This window comes from Neophocaena asiaeorientalis, unplaced genomic scaffold (assembly GCF_003031525.2).
Source record: "Neophocaena asiaeorientalis asiaeorientalis breed wild unplaced genomic scaffold, Neophocaena_asiaeorientalis_V1.1 scaffold713, whole genome shotgun sequence".
Classification (NCBI taxonomy): Eukaryota; Metazoa; Chordata; class Mammalia; order Artiodactyla; family Phocoenidae; genus Neophocaena; species Neophocaena asiaeorientalis.
In genome coordinates, this window is record NW_020174925.1 from 153,074 (window position 1) to 176,694 (window position 23,621).

The window sequence follows — 23,621 nt, forward strand, 5'->3', positions numbered from 1 at the left end:
TGAAAACTGGGACGTGTGGTCCCTTCTTCACCCCCCAGCCCCGGCAGCCCCGGCGCAGAGCTGGAGAGGGAGACGGACCCGAGCGCAAGTCGCGGGCCCAGCTGTGAGCCCGGCGGGAGACAATCCGCCGCCCGCGCTCGAGAGACGCCGCGGCCACAGGTCAGACCCAGGAGGGCATCCCCCGCCCGCGGGCCCGGGCGCTCCGGGTAAGGTGACTAAGGTGGCGTGTGCCCCAGCGCCGCCACGTTTTTGAGGGAAGGGGAATTCTAGCTTTGGCCCCCCTGCGCCTCCGTTCTTAACCTGAGGCTAAAATGAGCCTGTGAGGTCCTATCCTCCGCCCCCACCCCCCTCAACGACTGTTTGGAGAGACTGGATTCTTTGGGACCTGGGAATGTTGGGTGGCCTAGTTTGCCTGGGCCTAGGGGCTCCCTCTGGAGCTCCTCCTGGTTCCAGCACATCATGCCAAAAAGGGAACTTTGGGCATTTAGAGTCCAGGCTTTCCCCTTCAGCCCTCCCTTGGGACCACGTTGGACTACCTATGGAGCTGACTCATCTTTTCCCTAGCCCAGGGTCACCACACTAGGGCTTTGGGCCTGGAAAGCAGCCATGTGGGGAAAGAACCAGGCAACCTGTGTTCCCTCCTGGTTCTACCACAGCCCCGGGGGCTTCACTGCCTTGTCATGAGGCTGTGCTTTCTTTTCAAGGCTGTTGGGAAGTTACGGAACCAGCGATGCTGCGTAAATGGTTGTGGCTACCCACCCAAAAGGAGTGGTTATGAAGCGTGTCCACCTTCCCCTTCAGTTTCTCCCCGCAGCCTGGCCTGAAAGCTCTCTGCGTGCTTTTACTGGTTGAGTGGTACACCTGGCTGGGGCCCAGACTCCTGAAGACATAGTGGTGGGGGGAAGGGGCAAGACATCCTGGATCAGGGAAGAACCACTGTGGCCACTTCAGCATGTCCAGCCTTTTGCCTTTAACCATCCAAAGCCCTTCACTGGGGTGGAGTGAGTGGAATGCTGAGCTTTTGAATTTTGCTGGGCCTACATATTTTTCATTTGTTTAATGGGAGATGTCAAGTCGGGGAGGAGATCATCGTCTGGGTTCCCTCCTCTGTGACTAGACGACAACAACCTGTCCAGGAGCCCTGAGGGTTTGGCTAGGGATGAGGCTTTCCCTGAGCTCCTACCTTCCTCTGCTAGACAGTTCCCCAGCCACACCCCACCCCCTTCTCCATATTGCCTTTAGGAGGTCTTCACTGGCCTTAGGCACTCCTTGCGCCACTCAGGAGTCCCAGCCTGAGTCCCCTGCTGCCTCTGTTTCCCTGTCATCCCTAGGTGATTTGTTGGCCTGGGAGAGAGAGCAGAAAGCCAGCCCCAAACACATAAGCACCGGGGGCTGCATCCTTTCTGAGTCTGCCCAGAGAAGCCAAGCTCCAGCCTACCCTCTCTATATCACATTTACATAACATCTGTCACTTTTCTTGCTTGGAATTCAACCTCATTCTCACATTTGATTCTGGCAACCAGGCTAGGAGGTAGACAGTTCAGGCATGTGTACTCCCATAGCCAGAAGAGGAAACCAAGGTCCAGAGCAGATAAGTGACCTGCCTAAGATCACACTAGTGGACTGTCAGCCGCACAGTATCCTGGCCTCAACCCAGTGTTCTGGCCCCCAAGCAAGACTCTGTCCAAGGAACACACACACACACACACACACACACACACACACCACACACACACACACACACACACACGGCAGGAAGCTGAGTCAAAGCAAGGTTTCCAATTAATCTGAGAAAGTAAAGTCTAGGAAAGCAGAGATTTCTGTCTGCTTTGTTTATCACTTAATCTCCAGTGCCCAAGTCAGTGCCCGCTATGTAGTGGGTGCTTATCAAGTGTTTGTTGAGTGAATGAAAGATTCTTGGGAGAGAGTCAGTCTCCTGCCATTTGCTACACACTCGGGTCTTGGCCCAGTCCCAGGCCTTGATTCATAGGGGCCTCAAGAGGCCCTGACTCTCCTGAACTGCTGGAGCTCATTCTCTCTGTCCTTTGTCTTTTTTCTAGGGTCTCCATTTTAGGGTGTTCTAACAACTGAGCCCTATTAACATTTTCATCATGGGCTTCCACTCGGCTCTGACATGGACACTCCTGGTTGGGCCATGGGTGCCCATGGGTGAGTAAAGCTGAGTCAAAGCAAGGTTTCCAATTAATCTGAGAAAGTAAAGTCTAGGAAAGCAGAGATTTCTGTCTGCTTTGTTTATCACTTAATCTCCAGTGCCCAAGTCAGTGCCCGCTATGTAGTGGGTGCTTATCAAGTGTTTGTTGAGTGAATGAAAGATTCTTGGGAGAGAGTCAGTCTCCTGCCATTTGCTACACACTCGGGTCTTGGCCCAGTCCCAGGCCTTGATTCATAGGGGCCTCAAGAGGCCCTGACTCTCCTGAACTGCTGGAGCTCATTCTCTCTGTCCTTTGTCTTTTTTCTAGGGTCTCCATTTTAGGGTGTTCTAACAACTGAGCCCTATTAACATTTTCATCATGGGCTTCCACTCGGCTCTGACATGGACACTCCTGGTTGGGCCATGGGTGCCCATGGGTGAGTACAGATTGGAGAAGAAGCACAGCTAGGAGCAGAGGAACCCAGCATCCTCTGGGGTCCTCCAAGGACAGAAGCTGTGTCATATTCACCTCTGTATCCCTAGTCAGTCCCTAGCTAATCCAGCACGCTGCACATGGTAGGTGCTCATTTCAAGCTTCTTGACTAGATGAATGGATAATGGAATGAAAAATTTCCCCAAATACACAGAATTAGGGAGCCTTCATCTGCGTGTCAGCACTTCCTGTTTTATTCCTTACAAACTGGGGGCCCTTTCTATCTCTTCTGTCTTCTCTCTTTCTTCACGCAGTAAGGACCCCTGACACCCCATAGAGGAAAAGACTGATTAGACACACAAAACAATAAAGGATCTTGGTATCGGACTGGACCCAAAGCTAAAGGGAAGTCGCCAGTGTTTTAACACAATATGATAAAAACAAAAACAAAAATCAATAAGATCCGGGAGTTTCCTGGTGGCCTAGTGGTTAGAATTCTGGGCTTTCACTGCCGTGGCCTGAATTCAATCCCTGGTCGGGGAACTGATGGCATGGCAAAAAAATTAAAATTAAAAAAATATATATATCCATAAGCATTTGTTACTTCAGCTTTGGACAGTCTCTTATTAGAATCTGAGGCCATTCTCTGTAGTCTGGGTCTCTGAGGAGAAAAGTGAGCTTAAGGTGCCACAAATTAGGTTAAGAGAGCAAGTCTCTGATCATCAGGGGTGGGGGATGCACCAGGAGAAAGCAGAGAGAATCTGTGGCGTGATTGGTCTTGGCTGGAGGTGACAGCATGGTGAGGCAGCCCGTGCAGTTTCTCCCTTGCCAAAGCTGCTCACGTTCCCTTTCCTCCCAGTCCTCTCCTTGCCTTGGCCGTGGATTTTCCTTTTTTTCCCCAGCTCTTGCCTCTTATTCCCAGAGGTATTCTCCCCCATACCCTATGCAAGAGGCGGCCTCCTTGTTCTGCCACCGGTTCATCTTATTTTAGAGACCACATGTATGTGGCTGCCCTAGTTCCTGCCCCATGTCCTGGATCCTTAGTTGAGCTCTTTGCTCAAACATCAGGGCCTGAGTCATCTACCCTCTCAGACCCCCTGGCGAGTGTATGTATGATATGTGCTGACGTGCGTGCTCCCAGGGCACGGGGCAGGAAAGTAGCTCTGAGATCCTGTCCTTGGTCTGAGTGGAGAGACAACCGGAGGAATGGGTCTCTCTCTGGCTGATGAGAGTCCTTTTCTTTTCTCTGTTCTCTGAGGTGAGCAGACAGGGAGCCTAAGCCCTGTAGCCTCCTAGTTTGGGGAAAGGACTCTGGCTGGTCATCTGATCTACTGACCAGAAGGATCCTTGCTCCACTACTGATTCTAGACCCTTTCTTCTGCCCCCACTGCCTGAGTGCTTTCCTCGACAGCTGAGTGCTTCCTCCTAGACCCTAGTTTTTGGAGAATAAAGTAGGGTCAATAGAGGAATCATATGGGGAACATGATGCCCCAGAAGAGGAGGCAGCAAGGTTATCCACATGACCAGTCAGTCCCTGATCTCACCCAAGAAACTGGGGGAAAGATAGGGGTAGCAATAGGCCCCAAAGCCACAGCCCCACGGCCCACACCCTTGCTCTGAGAGTGGCTCAACGAGAGAGCCAAGCCCCTCTCCATATTTCCCCTGCCCAGGGGTGAGTCACAGAATGACATGTCCTTCACTGGGTGGAAGCGTGGCTGACTCTTGCCCTGTATGATGTTTTAGGGCTGGGAACCGTTTCTGTCCTGTCCCCCAGGGAGTTGGGGTGTGAGGGCAGTAGAAGGCTCCTACATCCCTTGCGCCACCGCCACTGTTCTCTTTCACCCTCCTCTTCCTCTCTGAGGCCATTTATCAGCACACACTGGCTACACCACTTTAGTGGTCCCTGCCATAGTTGTCCAGTGAGCAGCTTAAAGACTGGGCTTGAGTTTGGACATACCCTGGGTAAACTCCCTCCATACCCTACCTCCTGCACTGTGCTGGGTATCCACTTTCTGCTGCTGGCCTGTCCTCTCATGCACTGATTTGCTCAGCTGCCCCTTCCCTCTGTTCTCACACAGGAGCTCAGAACCCCATTTCATGGGAGGTGCAGCGATTTGATGGGTGGTACAACAACCTCATGGAGCACAGATGGGGCAGCAAAGGTAGGTGAGAGCCAAGTGGAGATGGAGCCCCAGGGTCAGGGAGGTAGCCACCGCTAAGGGGCAAGGGCTGGCAGGTACCAGCAAAGGCTCACCCATTCCTAAGGTTTTAGGATCTGTGGTGTGGAAAGGAGCCTGGCAGAGAGGTCAGGGAGCCCCCTGAGGATTCATCCTTGCCCCTACCCCTCCTACTCTAGGCTCTCGGCTGCAGCCAGCTATGCAGTTGGTGTGTACCAGCCCTTCCGAGAGCCTCATTTGCCCAACCGCCGGGCACTTAGCAACACAGCCATGAGGGGCCCCGCAGGGCAGGGCTCCCTGCGAAACCGCACAGTGCTGGGAGTGTTCTTCCACGAGAGCCTCAACCTCTGGGGAAGGGAAGCCAGTGGGGTCAGCTGGACACCTCTGTGTCTGAGGCGGGAAGTCAGGGAATGAAGGGAGAGAGTGATGGAGGGTCTGAGAGAAGGGGTGAGAGATGGAAGAGGAGGCAATGGGGTGGGGTAGGGGTCGGAGCAGGGGGAGAACGTCTGCTTGGGGGAGGCATAAATCTGCGTCACCTTGAGTTGTTGATGGGAGTGGGGTTAGAGGAGCATGGAAATAATCTGGTAGGTACTCTTGGGGGGACTCCGTTCTCACTCTGCCCCTGTGGCTCCTAGGACAGGTTCAGGGCAGGGTTCTGATTCTGGTAAGAGGGCTGGGGGGTAGGCCAGCAAAATGGGGGTGCCAGGTGGGCCTGACTGCAGTGACTGTGGGTTGTTGGCTCCCAGCAGGAATGCTCAGCTCCTGCTGGCCATCCATGGTGCCCACACTTGTTATCCAGTGTCCAGTGTCCCACTGAGTCTGGCAGGCCCTTTGGGCAGGCTGCATTTTGGAGCCGGTGCTGCCAGCCCTACCGCTTAGGCACATTCACTGGGCACCTCCCAGTTACCAAGGAGACCAAACTTACAACGAAAACAGTTTGGATGAAGGCTTAGGAAGGGGTGGGGAGGTCAAGGCTTACGCTTGACCATAATGGCTTCTGAGTCTTTTGAAGCTTCAGGGGAAGCGGGTGGGGGGTCTAGATAGACTGCTCAGCGGCTCTCAGCTGGCCCTCCCACGCCTTCCTCCATTGCGGGCAGGCTACCACGTGCAAGGTTCCCACCACACGCAACGGCCGCCCGGCCCTCGCCCGCCCTGAGCCGCCTAGGCCACCCGACCCCCGGCTCAGCCTCCCGCTGTCCCCACAGACCAACGAGGCGACGGGCTGGCTGGACGGCAGCGCCATCTATGGCTCCTCGCACTCCTGGAGCGACGAGCTGCGGAGCTTCTCCGGGGGGCGGCTGGCGTCGGGGCCCGACCCCGCCTTCCCCCGGAACGCGCAGGACCCGCTGCGCATGTGGACTGCGCCCGACCCCGCCACGGGACGGCGCGGGTCACGGGGGCTGTACGGTGAGGCGGCGGGGGCGCGGGCGGGGGGCCGGCGAGGTGCGCCCCCCTCGGGCCCACCCGCGCTCAACTCCTCGCCTGTGTCCCCACCGCGCGGGCAGCCTTCGGGGCGGAGCGAGGGAACCGCGAGCCCTTCCTGCAGGCGCTGGGCCTGCTCTGGTTCCGCTACCACAACCTGTGGGCAGAGAAGCTGGCCCGCAAGCACCCGCTCTGGGGAGACGAAGAGCTGTTCCAGCACGCGCGCAAGAGGGTCATCGCCACCTACCAGGTCGGTCGCGCGGCCCTGCCCCCACGTCCTTGTCCCCGGGAGACTCCGCTGCCCCGCAGAGCCCTCCATCCTTGGACAAGCCCACCCAGAAACACCCCTCCCCAGACAGCTACCGTCTAGGGAAAGCCCCTGAGAGTGATAAGGAGGCAAAGCGCTAGTTATACCAGAGGTTTTCTCGTGATTGTTATTTAGCTGCCCCTCGCCCCTGCCCTCGTTCCTCGTGGGCAACGGGAACCTCCGCCCCTCTCCTGTTTGAGTGTCTCTCCCGTGACTGCCCCTGCCTGGTCCTCGTCTCACACCTAAGCCTTCCTTGAGCTCAGATCCTTCCTGGCCTGGCTGCTCCAGCGCTGGCCTCCCATTTCCCCCTCTCTTGACCCTCAGAACATCGCGATGTATGAGTGGCTGCCCAGCTTCCTGCAGCAAGCACCGCCGAATTACACAGGTGAGGGAGTTTGGGGAACACCTGGGCTGAGGGGGGTTTGGGGAGGGGGAGGGGGTCAGGATCCATAGGACAAAGAAGATAGGTGGGTTCGTGTGACGAGAGTGTGTGAGGGTAAAGAGCCTATTTCTCTTCTTACCCCTGTGGACAGAGTACCGCCCTTTCCTGGACCCCAGCATCTCTCCGGAGTTCCTGGCGGCCTCTGAGCAGTTCTTCTCTACCATGGTGCCCCCTGGCGTCTACATGAGGTGAGGGAGGGGCTCAGATGTTTGTGTGTTTGGAGGGGTGGAGGTGTATATTGAGAAAAATCTGCCTCAGGAGACCTCAGGACAGGCTTATCAATCAGAATTGTGCCCATTCCCCAGGGAACAGTGAATATGGAGGGAAAGAAGAACAACAGTTGTTTAAAATGATACATCATTGTGGTTTTTGAGCACCTTAATGTCCACTTTTCTGCAGCTGGTTTAGATATTAATCCTCCAATTAAAGACGGGCTAATTGAGGTTCAGAGGGTGAGTCACAAAGCCCGCAGGTCTGAACCTCAGGTGTTGACACTACACTGGGGATACTTTTAGCTATAAGGACAGGAAGTGGGGCTTATAAGCCTTTGGAGGGAATTACAATAAAAATGTGTGAGAGCTGAAGAAAAGTATTGACTCCAAAATAATGAAAAATAAACTTAAAAATATACATATTAAATTAAAAGTATATAAAAGCATGCAGTCTATTTTTTTTACAATTGCGTTATAAGTTAAAACAGTTCATGGATTAGATTATTTTTACTCTGGACCAATTTCTGGATATGGCTTATGATGGCCAAGAAATCGTAGTAATTGAGTTATCCATAGACAAGTAATTTCAAAAGAACGATTAATAATCCTTTTTAAAATGTTTTAATTTACATATATAAGAAGGTATATAAAGAATGTTGCCCACCATCCAGCTCTACAAGGATCAGGTCATTAGCCACTGCAGTCGCCTTCTAACAGTACACCCTGAAAAGGAATTCGGGACAAAAAACAGGATAAGACGCTCAGTGCTTTGGGAAAACAAACCGCTTAGTTAGAGATATCTCAGGAAAAAATTTTAATGGACCCAGATTGTTGCACCTTCCCATACACAGAAAAACACAAAAACCATTTACTGAGGTATCTGATCCTGTGACTAGCAGTAACCTTTTACAGAAATGTATGTTTGACTGCACCCATTCCCTAGCCCAAATCCTATACATACTGGGTTCTCCCCCTCCCTCTTTGGAGCAGTCCCCTCAGAGCTACTAAGAGGCTGTTTCCTGGCCGATAGTCCTCAGGAAGTTTCCTGAATAAAATTGAAACTCACAACTCTTATGTTGTGCATTTTTTCTTTCAGTTGACAGTTTATCTGTCTCTGTCTCTTTCTCTATTGAGAGAGAGAAGAGAGAGAGAATGAAACATGGTGAAATAAGGGATACACTTTTAGATGTTTGGTCTGATGTTTTCTTTATTTTTATTTTTTATTGCTTCCAAAAATTCAGGTTGTTTAGGACCTACCCTGACCACACACCACCTCAAGGAAGCAATAGCCTGGACCCTTGGCTCTAGCCTTGGACACCAGAGCTGATGCCTGACATTGGGGCTTCATAGCCTCGGTCACCACTAACCTGCTCCTTGCATTTCAGAAATGCCAGCTGCTACTTCCAGGGGGTCATCAATAGGAACTCAAGTGTCTCCAGAGCTCTCTGGGTCTGCAATAGCTACTGGAGCCGAGAGGTCAGGGCTGGGGGCACATGTGTGGGTGTGTGTGTATTGTGGTGTGTGTGTGTTTGTGTCTGAGGGTGTGTGGTGAAGGGGGGCAGTAGGACTGAGGCAGCCAGCTGGGATGGGCTAGGGTAGAGGAAGCAGCCTGGGGCACCCCAGCCATCTCCCCTACCAACTGTCTGAGATGACCAGGTAGCTATACACCATCAAACGTCAGTCCTCCATGCCCACCTCAGGGCTGTGTGAGGCACAGCAGGGGCCTGTGCAGATGTGGCTCTACATCTATCACTTCCTTCTAGGTTTCCCTTCTCCCTTGACAACTCTGGGTCCCTTGTAGGCAATGGAGTACCCCAGCCATCCCGGCCCCCAAGGAAACTTCCCAGTTAGACACACCAGGGCAGTGTGTGAATGTGAACATGTGGGGAGGGCAAGGTGGAGAAAGGAATTCTGAGAGATTACCAGGCATCATCTGTCCAGGCCAGTATGGGTAAAGACCATTGACCATTAATTTAAAGCAAAATCAGATACTTTGTGTAGAGTGTTCATAAAGGGGGAAGGCGGTGGGAGGAAAGAGGGAAGAGGCAAGCATAGAATCAGAGTCATGGAGCTGAGCTGAAAGAGACCTCAGTGTCCTGCTAATACCTGTTTATTATTTTATTTATTTTATTAATCCCTAAGGCCCTTTTTATTAAGGGCAGGACACTGAGTTCAGAGAGGTCCTGTCACACAGCTGGTTACTAACCGAGCAAGGACCAAGACCTAGATCTAGTGCCTTTGTCAACCATACCGTCGAGTTTCCTAAAATAGAAGCAAAGTTTTCAGTTCCTTGTGCTTGTGGAGACCTGCGTCCTAGCAGCATGAGCTTTGGATGGGGACATTGCGTACCCTGAGTGGGGAATCAACCTGTAGAGAAGCAATGGCCCCACAGTTTGGGAGCAAATAGCAGGACTGGGTGGGCCCAGGACATGAACTGTGGGGTTGAGAGAGCCTGGCTGCCCAACCGCTGGCCTCATTAGCCATGCCCCTCTCTTCTCCCCACCCCAAAAGCACCCAAACGTACAAAGAGCTGAAGATGTGGACTCGCTGCTGCTGGGCATGGCCTCCCAGATCGCTGAGTGAGAGGACCATGTGGTGGTTGAGGATGCATGAGGTGAGGCTGAGGCTGTCCCTGCAGGCTGTGTATGCCTGGCCCCTGGGAAGAAGTTCAGCTGGAGCTCCAGAGTTGGGCAGGGAGGGGTGCCCAGGGCTGGGAGCCTGCACTCTCTCGCTGCTAAGAGAGCTTCTGACCTACTGACCATGGCTCCCTCTGTATGGCTCAGGTCCCCCTGGGGCTGATTGGAGCCTGGGGCATGGGCTAGAGGAGCTCCCTCAGACTTGGTATCTCATCCCGATTTCTTGCCTGGGCCACTGAAGTTTTTCCGCACAGACCACCTGGCCAGTTGCCTGCAGCCAGGCCGGGATCTGGGCCTACCCTCTTACACAAAGGCCAGGGCAACACTGGGCCTGCCTCCAGTTACCAGATGGCAGGACGTCAACCCTGCACTCTTCTGGAGTGATGGCACTGTGAGGAGGGGTCAGGACCCAGAGGGCAGGGTGGGAGGTCCAGGGCACACTGGCTTGAGACACGGAAGATGGGCGGCGAAACACATGCATCAGAGACAGGCACCTGGTGAGAGGGGCAGGGCTCACACAGGTCGCTTTTCCCAGTATCACACACCAGGATAGAGGTTACCAGACCAGCAGGATTAGGCTTTAGACTCTGTGACTGTGCAGATCCAGCGAATGTTTATTGAGCATTTGTTGCATGCCAGGCAGTTAATAGAGTTCATCTCATGTATTCTTCCCAACAACTCCCTAAATGGGTTTAGAAGGTCCTTGACTCAGGAACAAGCTATCTTTCATGCACCAATATTCGAGCTGCTTTTGAGGAGTCCTCTGTCATACCCTGAGCTACCGGCTGGACAAATGGCATTGCCTGCCAGCCAACAGACCAGTCTTGGCTGCCTTAACATCTTGGCACAGCATTGTTTCTACACGTGGGTGCCTATTTTATTGTGTTCGCCCTTGCTATTTTATAACATTGTTGGAAAGTGGAGAATTGAAAGGCTATAAAGAAGTGATGTGTACATGAGACTTGTAACCTTTTATAAAATCAGTAGGTAGATAGGAATCACCAGCTATGCCAAAGGTAGCAAATCTTTAACTTTGGACTTCCCTGGTGGTCCAGTGGTTAGGACTGGATGCTCTCACTGCCAGGGCCCCGGGTTCTATCCCTAGTCGGGGAACTAAGATCCCACAAGCCTCTTGGTGAGCCAAACAAACAAAAACACGTAATTCTATGAGAGAAACCAAAGGAATGAACTTCTAATGGTATAATTTCAGACGCATGTGGCTATTTTCATGGATGGTGTGTATATGGGGCAAGGGAGGAACAGGAGGTTTATTAAAGAATAGAAGTCCAGATCCCTAGGGTCCTTTTTCAGGCCCCCAACTCTGGCCGGCTGGAGTCCTGGAGCTTGGGCTGAATGGGTTGAGCATCCCCAGTGGGCTGGCCCCAGGCTCAACCCCACCCTGTCTGGTCTTCCTTAGCCTTAACACAGTGCAGGCCGTGTGGTGAATGTCTACCTCTTCTCCATCAGCCTGCTCAGCGTCCTTTCCTGCCTCTTACCTGGTCTCTTCCATGACAACGAGTGAGTGAGTGTGTGTGTGTGCGCGCGCGCACGCGCGCGCGTGTGGCCTGGCTCGGGGGTGAAGGGGGTGAAATTCTTTGCAGAAATTCTCTTGGTTCAGAGGAGTGTGTCACCCTCCAAGTTACAGGACAGTGACCAGCCTGAGTCCCCAATCCCAAGTCACAGAAAGGGAGACTGGTGACTGGTGTGGGGCGCTTCCTCTGGAGGATCCTTTCTGGAGGTCCCAGACATCTCCTCACAGGATCTGTCCTTGCTTTCCCTAACCCTCAGGTCCGAGTTCCCCCCAGAAGTGTTACTGGTGGTTCTTCCAGACCATGCCAGCTGAGAGCCCTCTCTGCTCCGTGAATTTCTGGGCCTGGCTCTGAGTTCCAGGCTCTGGGTTCTATCTGCCACAGGCAGCCCAGTCGCTCTCACTCAGCCCTCATAGCCTTCACGGTGAGCCAGGCTCTGCCCTTGCCCCGAGCGCGCTCCTGGGCAGTAGGAGACTCTGTATTCCAGGCCTTCTCTCAGGAGCTTAGCTGGGCTTCTGCCCCAGTTCTGAGCTAGTCCCTCCCTCTGAGGAATGGGAGTGCACCCCTCCACCTCCGACACACACACCTACCATGACAGTGACTTTGAGGAATGCTATGCCCCAGCTGCATGGGGGAGGGACCAGGCTCCTTGTGGAGCCTGGTGGACACCCCCTCCCCCTCTCCCCCTCCATTCTGTAGTCTGTCTTGACAAGAGCTGTTTAGGGGCATATTCCTAACTCCCCATCATCACCCATTTTAGAGCTATTAGCTGTGAATATATTCAAATGCTTCTTGAAGCTATTTATATTTTCACTCTGTTCCCTCCTTGGGGTAACACGTTTTCTATAGTCCTTTCTGTGAAACACAGCGTGTTGTTTTTTATTTTTCTTTAAATCCTAAAACGATTGGCTTTGAACTTCAGAGAGTGCTTGCTAACTTCTGCACACTGGGGTTTACTGGCTGAGGCCGCGTTTATGCCCTTCTCTCCATTCAGGACTTTACAGGCTTTGGCTAGATCCCTTCTTTTTTTTTTTTTTTTTTTATAAATTTATTTATTTATTTTTGGCTGTGTTGGGTCTTCGTTTCTGTGCGAGGGCTTTCTCCAGTTACGGCGAGCGGGGGCCACTCTTCATCGCGGTGCGCAGGCCTCTCTCTCACTGTCGCGGCCTCTCCCCTTGCGGAGCACAGGCTCCAGACGCGCAGGCTCAGTAGTTGTGATGTGGCTCACGGGCCTAGTTGCTCCGCGGCATGTGGGATCTTCCCAGACCAGGGCTCGAACCCATGTCCCCTGCATTGGCAGGCAGATTCCCAACCACTGCGCCACCAGGGAAGCCCTAGATCCCTTCTTAGCCTCTGCTTTTCCACACTACAGGGCTCTAATCTTCTTCACTTCTGCCTCTCTCCTCCTTGATCACTTGAGGGGCCATTATCTGGAATGGCTCCAGTATTGCCCTCCTGTGCACCCCTAGCCTGGGATCCCCTTTGAGAGAAGGGATCTCCCACCAGGTCTGGGCCAGATCCACGGGGGCTCTGGTGATGAGCAGCGACAGTGTGGTCCCACTCGCTCACTAACAGGGCCAGCGCTCTTGCTTGGTGCTGTGGCTGCCAGGCAGAGTGCAGCTGGAATGCTGGCCAAGCCTTGACTCCCTGACGGCAGGGCCTACAATGTCCAGAGTTCCACCCAGAGGGCTCAGAGCAGCTGCCCTGTACATTCATTCATTCAGCACACGTGTCCATAAGGCCCATGGTGTGCCAGGCCCTGCACTAGGCACTCAGGTGCAGTGGTGAACTAGCCTAGCCTGGTTCCTGTTCTTGTGGACCTGAGAGTCAAGAAAGTGACAGACGTAAAACAAGTAATGACACAGGTGCTTGAAAAATAACAATCATGACAAGGTCCACAAAGGACAAGTAGGATCTGTTGAGATGAAAGGTACCTGTGATCAGTGGTGTCGGAGAGAGGAAGAGGGAAGGATGCTGGGCTTTCCGCCCCCTGCCTGGAGCTGTGGAGTGGAGAGGGGACCCTGGCAGCCTCAGAACAGCCCCCTCTGTGAGGCCCTGCGCCTCTGCCCTTCACCCCATGTTCATTTGCAGGTCTCACGGGGGTCATGCTGCTCCTGGTTCTCGCCGTCATGTACGTCTTCGCCTCCCACCACTTCCAGCGCCGCGGCTTCCGGGGCTTCTGGCTGACCCACCACCTCTACATCCTGCTCTACGTGCTGGTGAGGGCTTTTGGCCGTGAACCAGGCCAGCGGAGTCTGGGCAGATGTTCCCAGGGAGGCAGTGATGCCTGAGACATCAGTTCTCCATCCCCTTAGTTATTTCAAGTATCCTCTTCACTTCTCCGTATCTCTCTCAAAAGGTGGAGATTATATAGTATGGGGCTCTCAGGTAGGCTGACCCAATATGCGGCACTTGGAAGACTGACTCCCTGGCATGGGATTTGTAGTAGCAGCCTTACCTGGCTGATCTGCATTCCTTCCAGACACCCCACATCATTTCTGCCCAAAATTTATTTATTTATTTTTGGCTGTGTTGGGTCTTCGTTTCTGTGCGAGGGCTTTCTCCAGTTACGGCGAGCGGGGGCCACTCTTCATCGCGGTGCGCAGGCCTCTCTCTCACTGTCGCGGCCTCTCCCCTTGCGGAGCACAGGCTCCAGACGCGCAGGCTCAGTAGTTGTGATGTGGCTCACGGGCCTAGTTGCTCCGCGGCATGTGGGATCTTCCCAGACCAGGGCTCGAACCCATGTCCCCTGCATTGGCAGGCAGATTCCCAACCACTGCGCCACCAGGGAAGCCCTAGATCCCTTCTTAACCTCTGCTTTTCCACACTACAGGGCTCTAATCTTCTTCACTTCTGCCTCTCTCCTCCTTGATCACTTGAGGGGCCATTATCTGGAATGGCTCCAGTATTGCCCTCCTGTGCACCCCTAGCCTGGGATCCCCTTTGAGAGAAGGGATCTCCCACCAGGTCTGGGCCAGATCCACGGGGGCTCTGGTGATGAGCAGCGACAGTGTGGTCCCACTCGCTCACTAACAGGGCCAGCGCTCTTGCTTGGTGCTGTGGCTGCCAGGCAGAGTGCAGCTGGAATGCTGGCCAAGCCTTGACTCCCTGACGGCAGGGCCTACAATGTCCAGAGTTCCACCCAGAGGGCTCAGAGCAGCTGCCCTGTACATTCATTCATTCAGCACACGTGTCCATAAGGCCCATGGTGTGCCAGGCCCTGCACTAGGCACTCAGGTGCAGTGGTGAACTAGCCTAGCCTGGTTCCTGTTCTTGTGGACCTGAGAGTCAAGAAAGTGACAGACGTAAAACAAGTAATGACACAGGTGCTTGAAAAATAACAATCATGACAAGGTCCACAAAGGACAAGTAGGATCTGTTGAGATGAAAGGTACCTGTGATCAGTGGTGTCGGAGAGAGGAAGAGGGAAGGATGCTGGGCTTTCCGCCCCCTGCCTGGAGCTGTGGAGTGGAGAGGGGACCCTGGCAGCCTCAGAACAGCCCCCTCTGTGAGGCCCTGCGCCTCTGCCCTTCACCCCATGTTCATTTGCAGGTCTCACGGGGGTCATGCTGCTCCTGGTTCTCGCCGTCATGTACGTCTTCGCCTCCCACCACTTCCAGCGCCGCGGCTTCCGGGGCTTCTGGCTGACCCACCACCTCTACATCCTGCTCTACGTGCTGGTGAGGGCTTTTGGCCGTGAACCAGGCCAGCGGAGTCTGGGCAGATGTTCCCAGGGAGGCAGTGATGCCTGAGACATCAGTTCTCCATCCCCTTAGTTATTTCAAGTATCCTCTTCACTTCTCCGTATCTCTCTCAAAAGGTGGAGATTATATAGTATGGGGCTCTCAGGTAGGCTGACCCAATATGCGGCACTTGGAAGACTGACTCCCTGGCATGGGATTTGTAGTAGCAGCCTTACCTGGCTGATCTGCATTCCTTCCAGACACCCCACATCATTTCTGCCCAGTCAGTCTTTCCCTACCTTTGGGTGGTGGTTTGGGCTCTTGGGTGGACTGTCTGCATTCAAGGGAGCGTCACCTTCTTAAAGAGAAACTTACCTTAAATAGGTTCTGCCACTTTTGTTCTGATCCTGTTTTCTGGGGTGTTAGCTACATCCATCCAGCTAGCTAAATGCCACCTGTAAAGTTAATGAACTTGCTCAAAATGTCTTCATTGGACTGTTGATAAAATGGATTTTTAAGACTCCACCTCTCCCCTTTCCTTCTTAACCTGGGCCCCTGCCTCCGTTCCTTCACATTCCCTCCCTTCTTCTCTCCTGTTCCCTTTTCACCTTTCCCTGGCTTTGTCCTCAGCTGCTTCAGCTGGCTATTTCCAGAGATGACTCTGATCTGTGCCCCTATGTCATGGCTCTACTTGGCCTGCCTTTCTCACAGACACAGGCATTTCCCCGAAGGGCACCCTGAGGGCCTTGCTGAGGAGTTAAACCAAGTCCCAATGCTCTGATGTCCCCATTGATGATAGCTTGGCTGCCAGCATTCAAGAAGTGCAGAGCCCAGATGGCTGCCCTGTCACCTGGCTCCAGGCAGAACTGCACACAGGGGTCTCCTTTGTCCTGAGACAAGGGAGAAAGGCCATCATTGCCTGGGTCAGGCTGGTGCTGGGGTGCAGTCTGTCTTCACTGGTAGGTAGGAGGGTCTGCTTCCAACCTGCTTGAGGCTCAGCACTTCATGCTTCTGAAGATGACTATCCAGCCTGGGCTTAGGACGTTTCCTAGAACTGACGTTAATTTCTCTGGAAACTGTGGCTAATTTATGCCTCCCTCCCAACGTTCCTGATAATGGGTAGAGCCCTAGCATCTGGGTTACTGTTTCTGTTAGGGGTGGAAATGATGGTCTTGTTTCTGGTGATAAAGCAGCTTTTTTGAACTAGATGGGAGACCCAGAAGAGTGGCCAGCCTGGTACCCTGAGACCAAGACCGGTTTCTGATTTATCCCCGGTTGTGGGGATCACTGGGGGATCCAGAAGGGAAGTTAGCAGCTCAGAAAGGTGCAGGCCACTCTGCTGGGAAGTCCTAGCCCCTGCAGCTTGGGAGCATCTCATCTGGGGGGAGATCAGAGCCAACGCACCTGCTGCCTTCCTGTTTATCTCAGGTATGGCCACTTGACCTCTGGCAGAAAGAGAAGTTACAAGTAAACGACCCCAGTGTGGCACAGACCGTGGGGAAGGGTGTCCAGGCTCCTGATCCAGGCTGTAGAGGGTGGAGTTAGCACAGCAGAAACGGAGCTGGCAGGCTGTTCCCCAGGCTCCTCAGTCAACCATGACCCTGCAGCAGCTTTGTGGTTTAAAGGTAGAGCCAACACCAAGCAAGGTGTATAAACAAAGGAGTATGAAGTCACCTTGACATTGTTCTCAGCCTGGTTGGATTCTCAGAAAGCCTTGGGGGTGGGCGTGGGCTCCTTAATGAAAGAGGAACCTGGGAAAACTGGAGCCAATTGAGAGAAGAGCCCAAGGAGGTTTGAGTTAGCTCTGTGGGGAAAGTTTCAAGAATTGGGTAACACTCAGCTGGAGGAATGGAGAGCTGAATGAGGAACCAGAGTTCACTTTAACTGTTATGTGTTGAGGGTCTAGTATATACTTGCTCTGTGCTAGGCCCAGCAGAGGAGGGGGAGACTCTAAGCTCTGCCCTCAGGAACTGAGGATTTGCTGCAGAGATAAGTGCCATGCATGTGAAATGATCAAAATGAACAGATAATACAGGATTAATTGCTGAGCTGAGTGTTCCAGTCAGTCAGTTAGAAGAGCTCATTGAAGGGAGTTTCGTTTGGGCCAAACTGGTTAGAGAAGACTTTGGGGAGAAGGTGGAACTTGTGCTAAGCTTAAGGAGAGATAAGCTAAGGTTTGACAGGGCAGAGTGGAAACTGAAGAGCATTCCAGGTGGAAGGAAGGGCATGAGGGACTTCCCTGGAGGTCCAGTGGTTAGGACTCTGTGCTTTCACTGCCGAGGGTCGAGGTTCAATCCCTGGTTGGGCCAAAAAAAAAAAGAAGAAGAAGAAGAAGAAAGGCACGAACAGTGGTGCAGAGGTGGGAATGATGGTAGAATATTCGGGGCACAGAGGAGATGGGCCTGGCTATGAGTGGCCAACAGGGCAGTAGGTGGTGGCAGGACATGGCGGACCTGTGCAGGCTGCAGCTGCAGTTGAAGGGCTGTGGCTCAGCTGAGAGGCTGCGCCAGGTGGGAGATCATAGAAAGAGAAGAGCAGAGGGTGAGGAAATCAGGCTTGGGCAACACACAGGATTGGGGGTGGGAGAAGGAGCAGAGCCAGTGCAGGAGATAGAAAGTAAACAGCCTGAGAGGGAAAGAGGGAGAACCAGTAGAGCACTGTTACAGAAGTGGCAAGGCGGGGGTGGTCACTAGGGCCACAGGCTGCCAAGCACGGGAGCGAATGCAGTCTGAAGGGAGACCTCGGGGTTTGGTCACTTGTGAGCCTTCTGTGAGCAGGTCCTGAGAAGATGTGGAGGCGGGAGCCAGGCTGACCATACTCAGGACCAAGCAAGTGGGAAGAAGGGGGCAAGTCGTGTCTGACCACATTAGACCAGCTTGTTGGGGAAAGGACCGGAGCTGGACAATACCTGTCAGTTATTTCATGGAAAAGGAGGACTGGTTAGGTGTTCTTAGTCTCCAAGGGACAGGGTAAATTGGGGAAACTCCTTCCATTAACTCAGTAATTACTGAGCACCTACCATATGCCAGGCAGAAACTGATTGGAGCTGAGAGTGTCATGGCAAATGAAATGGACACAGTCCCTACTCCTCTAGTCCAGTGGGGAGAACAACAGTAAACATGTCCATGGATGAAGGAACACAAGTATCGTGGATGACGACAATGCTCTGAAGGGAGTTAACAGGGAGAAGGGATAGAGAGGGCTGGGTGAAGGCCTGAGGAGGTGGCATTTCTGCTGAGACCTGAAAAGTGAGATGGATGGGAAGAAGTAGGGGAAAGGCATTCCCAGCAGAGGGAGCAGCAGGTGCAAAGTCCTGAAGCAGAAAGGACGTGCGGTGTTTGAAGAACAGGGAGGGGGAAATGCTGGCAGGTAGAGGCCAGAACATCGCAAGGCCTTGCGGTGCAATGGGAAATCATCTAAGGCCTCTTGAGCTGGGAATGACATGATAAAACAAACTTTAAAATGTCACACTGGCTGTCTTGGAGAGAATTGATCACAGTGGGGCAACCCAGTGGAAGACCAAGTAGGAGGCTACCGCATGAGTGCAGGTGGCTTGGTCTAGGATGGTGTCAGGAAGATGCAAATAGTCTCATTAACATAAATGCTTTGGAGGATGGGTTGGGAGAGGTTAAGTTTTGGAGCCTGGAAGGAACATGGCACCTGGTGAGGTGAGAATTGCATGGGCCAATTGGGAAAGGATGCAGGGGTCAGACCCTGTTGTGAGTGTGGCTTGGATCTCAGCTATACTCTTTGCTCTATCCAGCTCATCATCCATGGCAGCTTCGCTCTGATCCAGCTGCCCCGTTTCCACACCATCTTCCTGGTCCCAGTACTTATCTATATGGGGGACAAGCTGGTGAGCCTGAGCCGGAAAGAAGGTGGAGATCAGTGTGGTGAAAGCGGAGCTGCTGCCTTCAGGTACCAACATAGAGGCTGTCAGGGGAGCAGGCTGGTGGTACTGAGGAAGCTGACAGGCCAGGGGCAGAGCCTGGACCTTGAAATCTCCTGGCCTGGCCCAGTGGAGTTAGCAGGGTCCTTGAGGTGGTAGGGATGAGGGAGCTGGTAAGAGAAGCTCTTTGCCAGGGGACCTGAGCCTCTCTCACAACAGAGAGAGGAGGAGCCCAGGCCAGGCTGACCACCAACCCCAGTGCTGCCCAGCACCCGCTCAGGGTAGACGTGGCCTGAGGGGAGTAATGACCTCTGATGGCGGGAGGCCTCCTCTGTCATATTCCAAAAGCAGAGCTGAGGCTGCAGGTTGGGGAACTCTCTAGGGGTCACATTGTTGCTGGGTTCAGGACAGCCACCTCCCACCCACCTCACCTCCTCAGGAGTGCCCCGCCTCGAGTTCTAGTGGCCCCAAGGCTTTGAGTACAAGTCAGGACAGCGGGTGTGGATCGCCTGCCTGGCTCTGGGGACCACAGAGTGCCACCCCTTCACCCTGACTTCTGCGCCCCACGAGGACACGCTTAGCCTGCACATCCGGGCAGCAGGGCCCTGGACCACCCGCCTCAGGGAGATCTACTCACCCCCGACGGGTGACAGCTGTGCCCAACATCCAAAGGTGCCCAGACCCAGGCTGGACGCACCACATGCTCCCACAGTCCCTTAGCAGGCCTCGGTCCTGCTGCCCCAGACTCCCCACTGTGTTCCTCCCTTCCCCTATCCAGAGACTGATTCTTCCAGATGATGCTACAAGCCCCCCACTACTCCCCACTCCATACACCTACCTGCATTTCCCTGCTTCCCATTTCTGGCTTCAGAACTATGGTGGTAGCCGAACTTAACTCAAACCCATTCCCCTCCCTGCAGCTGTACCTCGATGGACCATTTGGAGAGGGCCACCAGGAGTGGCATAAGTTTGAGGTGTCTGTGCTGGTGGGAGGGGGCATTGGGGTCACACCCTTTGCCTCCATCCTCAAAGACCTGGTCTTCAAGTCATTGGTCAGCTGCCAAGTGTTCTGTAGGAAGGTGAGTGTCCCCTCCTCCCACCAGTCCCTGGCCCCCTGTTCCCTATCACTGTGTCTATCTGAACCAGTCTCCTGCCTCTGTCCTTGGCCTCCCTGGTCTGGGAAAGGCTGAGTTGGCCTGACCCCAAGGGACTCAGGGTATTCCTGGACCCTAAGGGACAGAATTGTTTTGCTGATGCCTTCCAGGCTCTTCCCTCAGTTAGGGGGTGCCCCACGTAGGATGTGCTTCTGAGAGTCCCTCCAGGCAGCGTTGGAGAGGAAGCCAGCACTTGAAGCACTGTCGGGTCGGGAGAGGGAAGGGCATACTTGGGGTGGGGCACAAGTGAAACTGGCTCTGCTCTCAAGAGGAAGAGGAGGGGAGGCAGCAAGGCAGGGCTGGCGGGCCTGGATGGCTCTAGGAGCACAGCCCAGGCCCTGAGGGCCCTCCACACCAGGCCCCTTCGCCTCACCCTGGCCCTGGTGGCAGGCCCCTGCTTGTCTCTCTGGGCCTGGCAGGTGAGTCAGGGCCACAGGAATGCAGCGGGCAGAGGCCCGGCCTGTATGCTGTCAGCACTCAGAGGGTGACAGACAGCTCCCCTGCCCCTCCGTCCATACCAGCTCTGTCTCTGCCTCTTAACTCACACAGCCCCGTTTCTCCCCATCAGAAGCTGGAGGTGGGTACCCCCCGGGGCAGCTTCCATTCCCCTGGTCTCTCTTTGAGCCCATGCCCATCCACTCCAGGCAGCCAGCTGGGTCTTTCCAGAGGCTGTTCTGTGACATACCCCTTAGCGGGACCCTCTGCCTCTGGGCAGCCTGTAGGTTGGGAGCCTAGCAGCCTGAGCAGGGCCCACTGGAGGGAGTGGAAGGTCAGGCTCGGCAAGAGAAAGCTGCTTCCCACCCCAACAGACCTTCAGCTCACTTGACAGGCTCCTTTCTCATGGCCCCAGGCTATTGCTCACTTCCACTGCTCTGTGCCCTGGGGCAACGCCATCTTCTGCCTCAGAGCACGGCCCTGTGGCCCCATACATTTCCACCTCCCCAGGCTATCTGGGGAGAGGCACAAGCTGCTAGAGACCAGAAGACTTCTATTGGTGTGATGATTCCTGGGGTGTAGGGAGCCTGAGATGAGCTGGGTCCCAAGCTGTAACCCTGTCCCCAGATCTACTTCATCTGGGTGACACGGACCCAGCGGCAGTTTGAGTGGCTGGCTGACATCATCCGGGAGGTGGAGGAGAATGACCACCAGGACCTGGTGTCCGTACACATCTACATCACCCAGCTGGCTGAGAAGTTTGACCTCAGGACCACCATGCTGGTACGTCAGGGCCGGCCAGGCAGGGCAGCTCAGTGGGTATGGGGGTTGAGGGTAAGGATGGCCAAGGCAGGTGGGTGGACCGCCATCTGGACTAGGAGCTGACCCTGGCTCTGCCTGGCTGTGACCTTCCTCCTCTCCTCCCTCCCCCAGTACATCTGTGAGTGGCACTTCCAGAAGGTGCTGAACCGGAGTCTGTTCACGGGCTTGCGCTCCATCACCCACTTTGGCCGACCCCGCTTCGAACCCTTCTTCGACTCTCTGCAGGAGGTCCACCCAAAGGTCAGTCCCACCCCATATTCAGGTTTTCTTCACCTTTATTGTTTGCGGTCTGAGCAAAGCTCCCAAACCTGCTCCATAAGGGAAGGAGAATCCACCCCCAGGGATATTGGTGGGGTAATGGAATGGAAGGGGAGAGGTGTGGGTCACCCTGAGGGGCAAAGGGAGGAATCAGGCAGCAGGGACTTGCCACCTCTGAAGCCGTGATGCCTTGTCCAGAAGGAAAGGCTCGGTGGTTGGGCTGGTCCTCACCATAGACTCAGAATTATCCTTACTACTAATGCTGTCCAGCCCTCACCCTGGACACCAAGCTAACCTTCACCACGAACACTGTGCTAGCCACACTCTCATAAAAACTGGGCTAGCCCTCAATGAGACACTAAACTGTCCTCAACCTGGACATTGATTAACCTGGCCCCTATTGGAAACACTGATCTTGCACCTGAAGCTAGCAAATGCGTTGGAAAACGGTAAAGGCTGGACGCACAGAGAGCAAGTCTACCAAAATTGGGTTAGTTTTATAAACATTGAGGCAGCCCTCACCATGCATGGTACGAAGCAAACCTTCATCAGGAACATGGAATGGTCCTCACCAAGGACTCTTGCTGGTCTTTAACATGAACATGAAGCTAGCCCTCCCTCTGAACACTGAGCTAGCCTTCACTTCTTCCTCCAACAGGTCCAGAAGATCGGGGTGTTTAGCTGTGACCCCCGTGGCATGACCAAGAATGTGGAAAAGGCCTGTCAGCTCATCAACAGGCAGGACGGGATTCGTTTCTCCCACCATCATGAGAACTTCTAGGCCTCCTGCCCAGGGCCTCTGCCCACTGCCCAGCTGAGCAGAGGTTTGGCCCCATACCTCACCTCTAGCTTTCCTGTTTCTGAATCCCTCAGCCGTTTCCCCATTCGCACCTCCCAACCTTGGTCCAGGTGGCCATGGTTAGTCACCTCATGCGGGTTCAGGGACTCCAAGGCCCGGAAGGTCTCAGCCTGGAGAAATGCAAGGCACTGTGTGGGGACTAGAGGTTGGGAGGTAGGAGAGCTATTATTGCTTTGGGGCAAAGTGACACCTCTTCTTCCAAAATAAGAAAAAAAATCAAAAGACTGGAGCAGAAAAATTGTGTGTGTGTGTGTGTGTGTGTGTGTGTGTGTTTAGGGGACTGTGAGCCTAAGGATGAAGTGGGAGCACAGATGCTGGCATCCTAAAACCCCTTCCCCCAAATCTCCCCTCCTCTGAGCTCCCCACTGTCAAAAGGGCTGGCAAATGCCTTAGAGAGGGTAGAGGGTAGACCCACAGAGAGCAATTTACAGGACCCCCTCAGCACCCCATTCTAACAGCACAGTTGATCTTTTCTGCCAACTTTTTAAACGTGTACTGTAGTCAAAACCTGCCCCAACAGGCCTCAGTGCTCCTCAGCTCTTCTCTCCTGTTCCTGCTCTAATAGCCTTTTATAAATAAGCCACTTTCCTGCCTTAGGGTTTCTTTATTCTGCTGCAGGGTGGGGTCCTCACGCAGCCAGCTCACCGAGGCTGGTCCACACGTTCTCTTTGAGCTTGCCTGTACCCACTGACTAAGGAAACCCCTCCAAGGCCAAGCGCCCCAGCTAGAGACCCCTTCCCCTGCTCAGGGGCACCTTTCCTGACAGAGGGCCTCTCAGGGCAGCTAGTGTGGGGCTCCTGAGGCCTGGTCAGGAGGGGCAGAGGGAGGTGTGAGGGCTTCTGGTGACGGTGGGCTGGGCACAAAGAAGGGAGCAGTGTAGCAAGACACAGCAGGAGTCTACAGGGAGCCAGAGTTCACTGGCTTGCTCCAGGACCTCAGTTACTCCTGGTCCTCTGAGCCATGGGAGGGTGGAGCACCTGTATGAGTGCCTGTATGAGTCTTCCGTGTAGTGAGATGACAGCAAGGAGACTGGTGAGCACATCACCTAACCTCTTTGGGCCTCTGTTTTCTCATCTGCAAAATAACTGAATGCCCTCCAAGTCTACTTAAGCATAGGGCAACCTCTATGATGGAATGTTTGAAGCAGGACTCAATTTCAAGTGATCCTTTCCACTGTCCCCACAGAATTCTTGCATTCGTCAGATCACATA

General features: G+C 54.0%; 1 protein-coding gene across 1 annotated transcript; it reads left to right on the top strand.

Moving 5' to 3' along the window:
* Positions 1-2,531: 2,531 nt before the first annotated feature.
* Positions 2,532-22,332, top strand: DUOX1 (dual oxidase 1). Its single transcript, XM_024761348.1, is given in 21 exon segments — positions 2,532-2,589; positions 4,664-4,762; positions 4,956-5,131; positions 5,860-6,169; positions 6,268-6,434; positions 6,816-6,876; positions 7,025-7,121; positions 8,531-8,621; positions 9,657-9,759; positions 9,982-10,172; positions 12,780-12,903; positions 13,402-13,529; positions 14,241-14,364; positions 14,863-14,990; positions 18,757-18,864; positions 18,866-18,911; positions 19,322-19,554; positions 19,803-19,961; positions 21,099-21,254; positions 21,405-21,533; positions 22,210-22,332. Coding segments are annotated over 21 exon segments (2,811 nt in total).
* Positions 22,333-23,621: the final 1,289 nt, after the last annotated feature.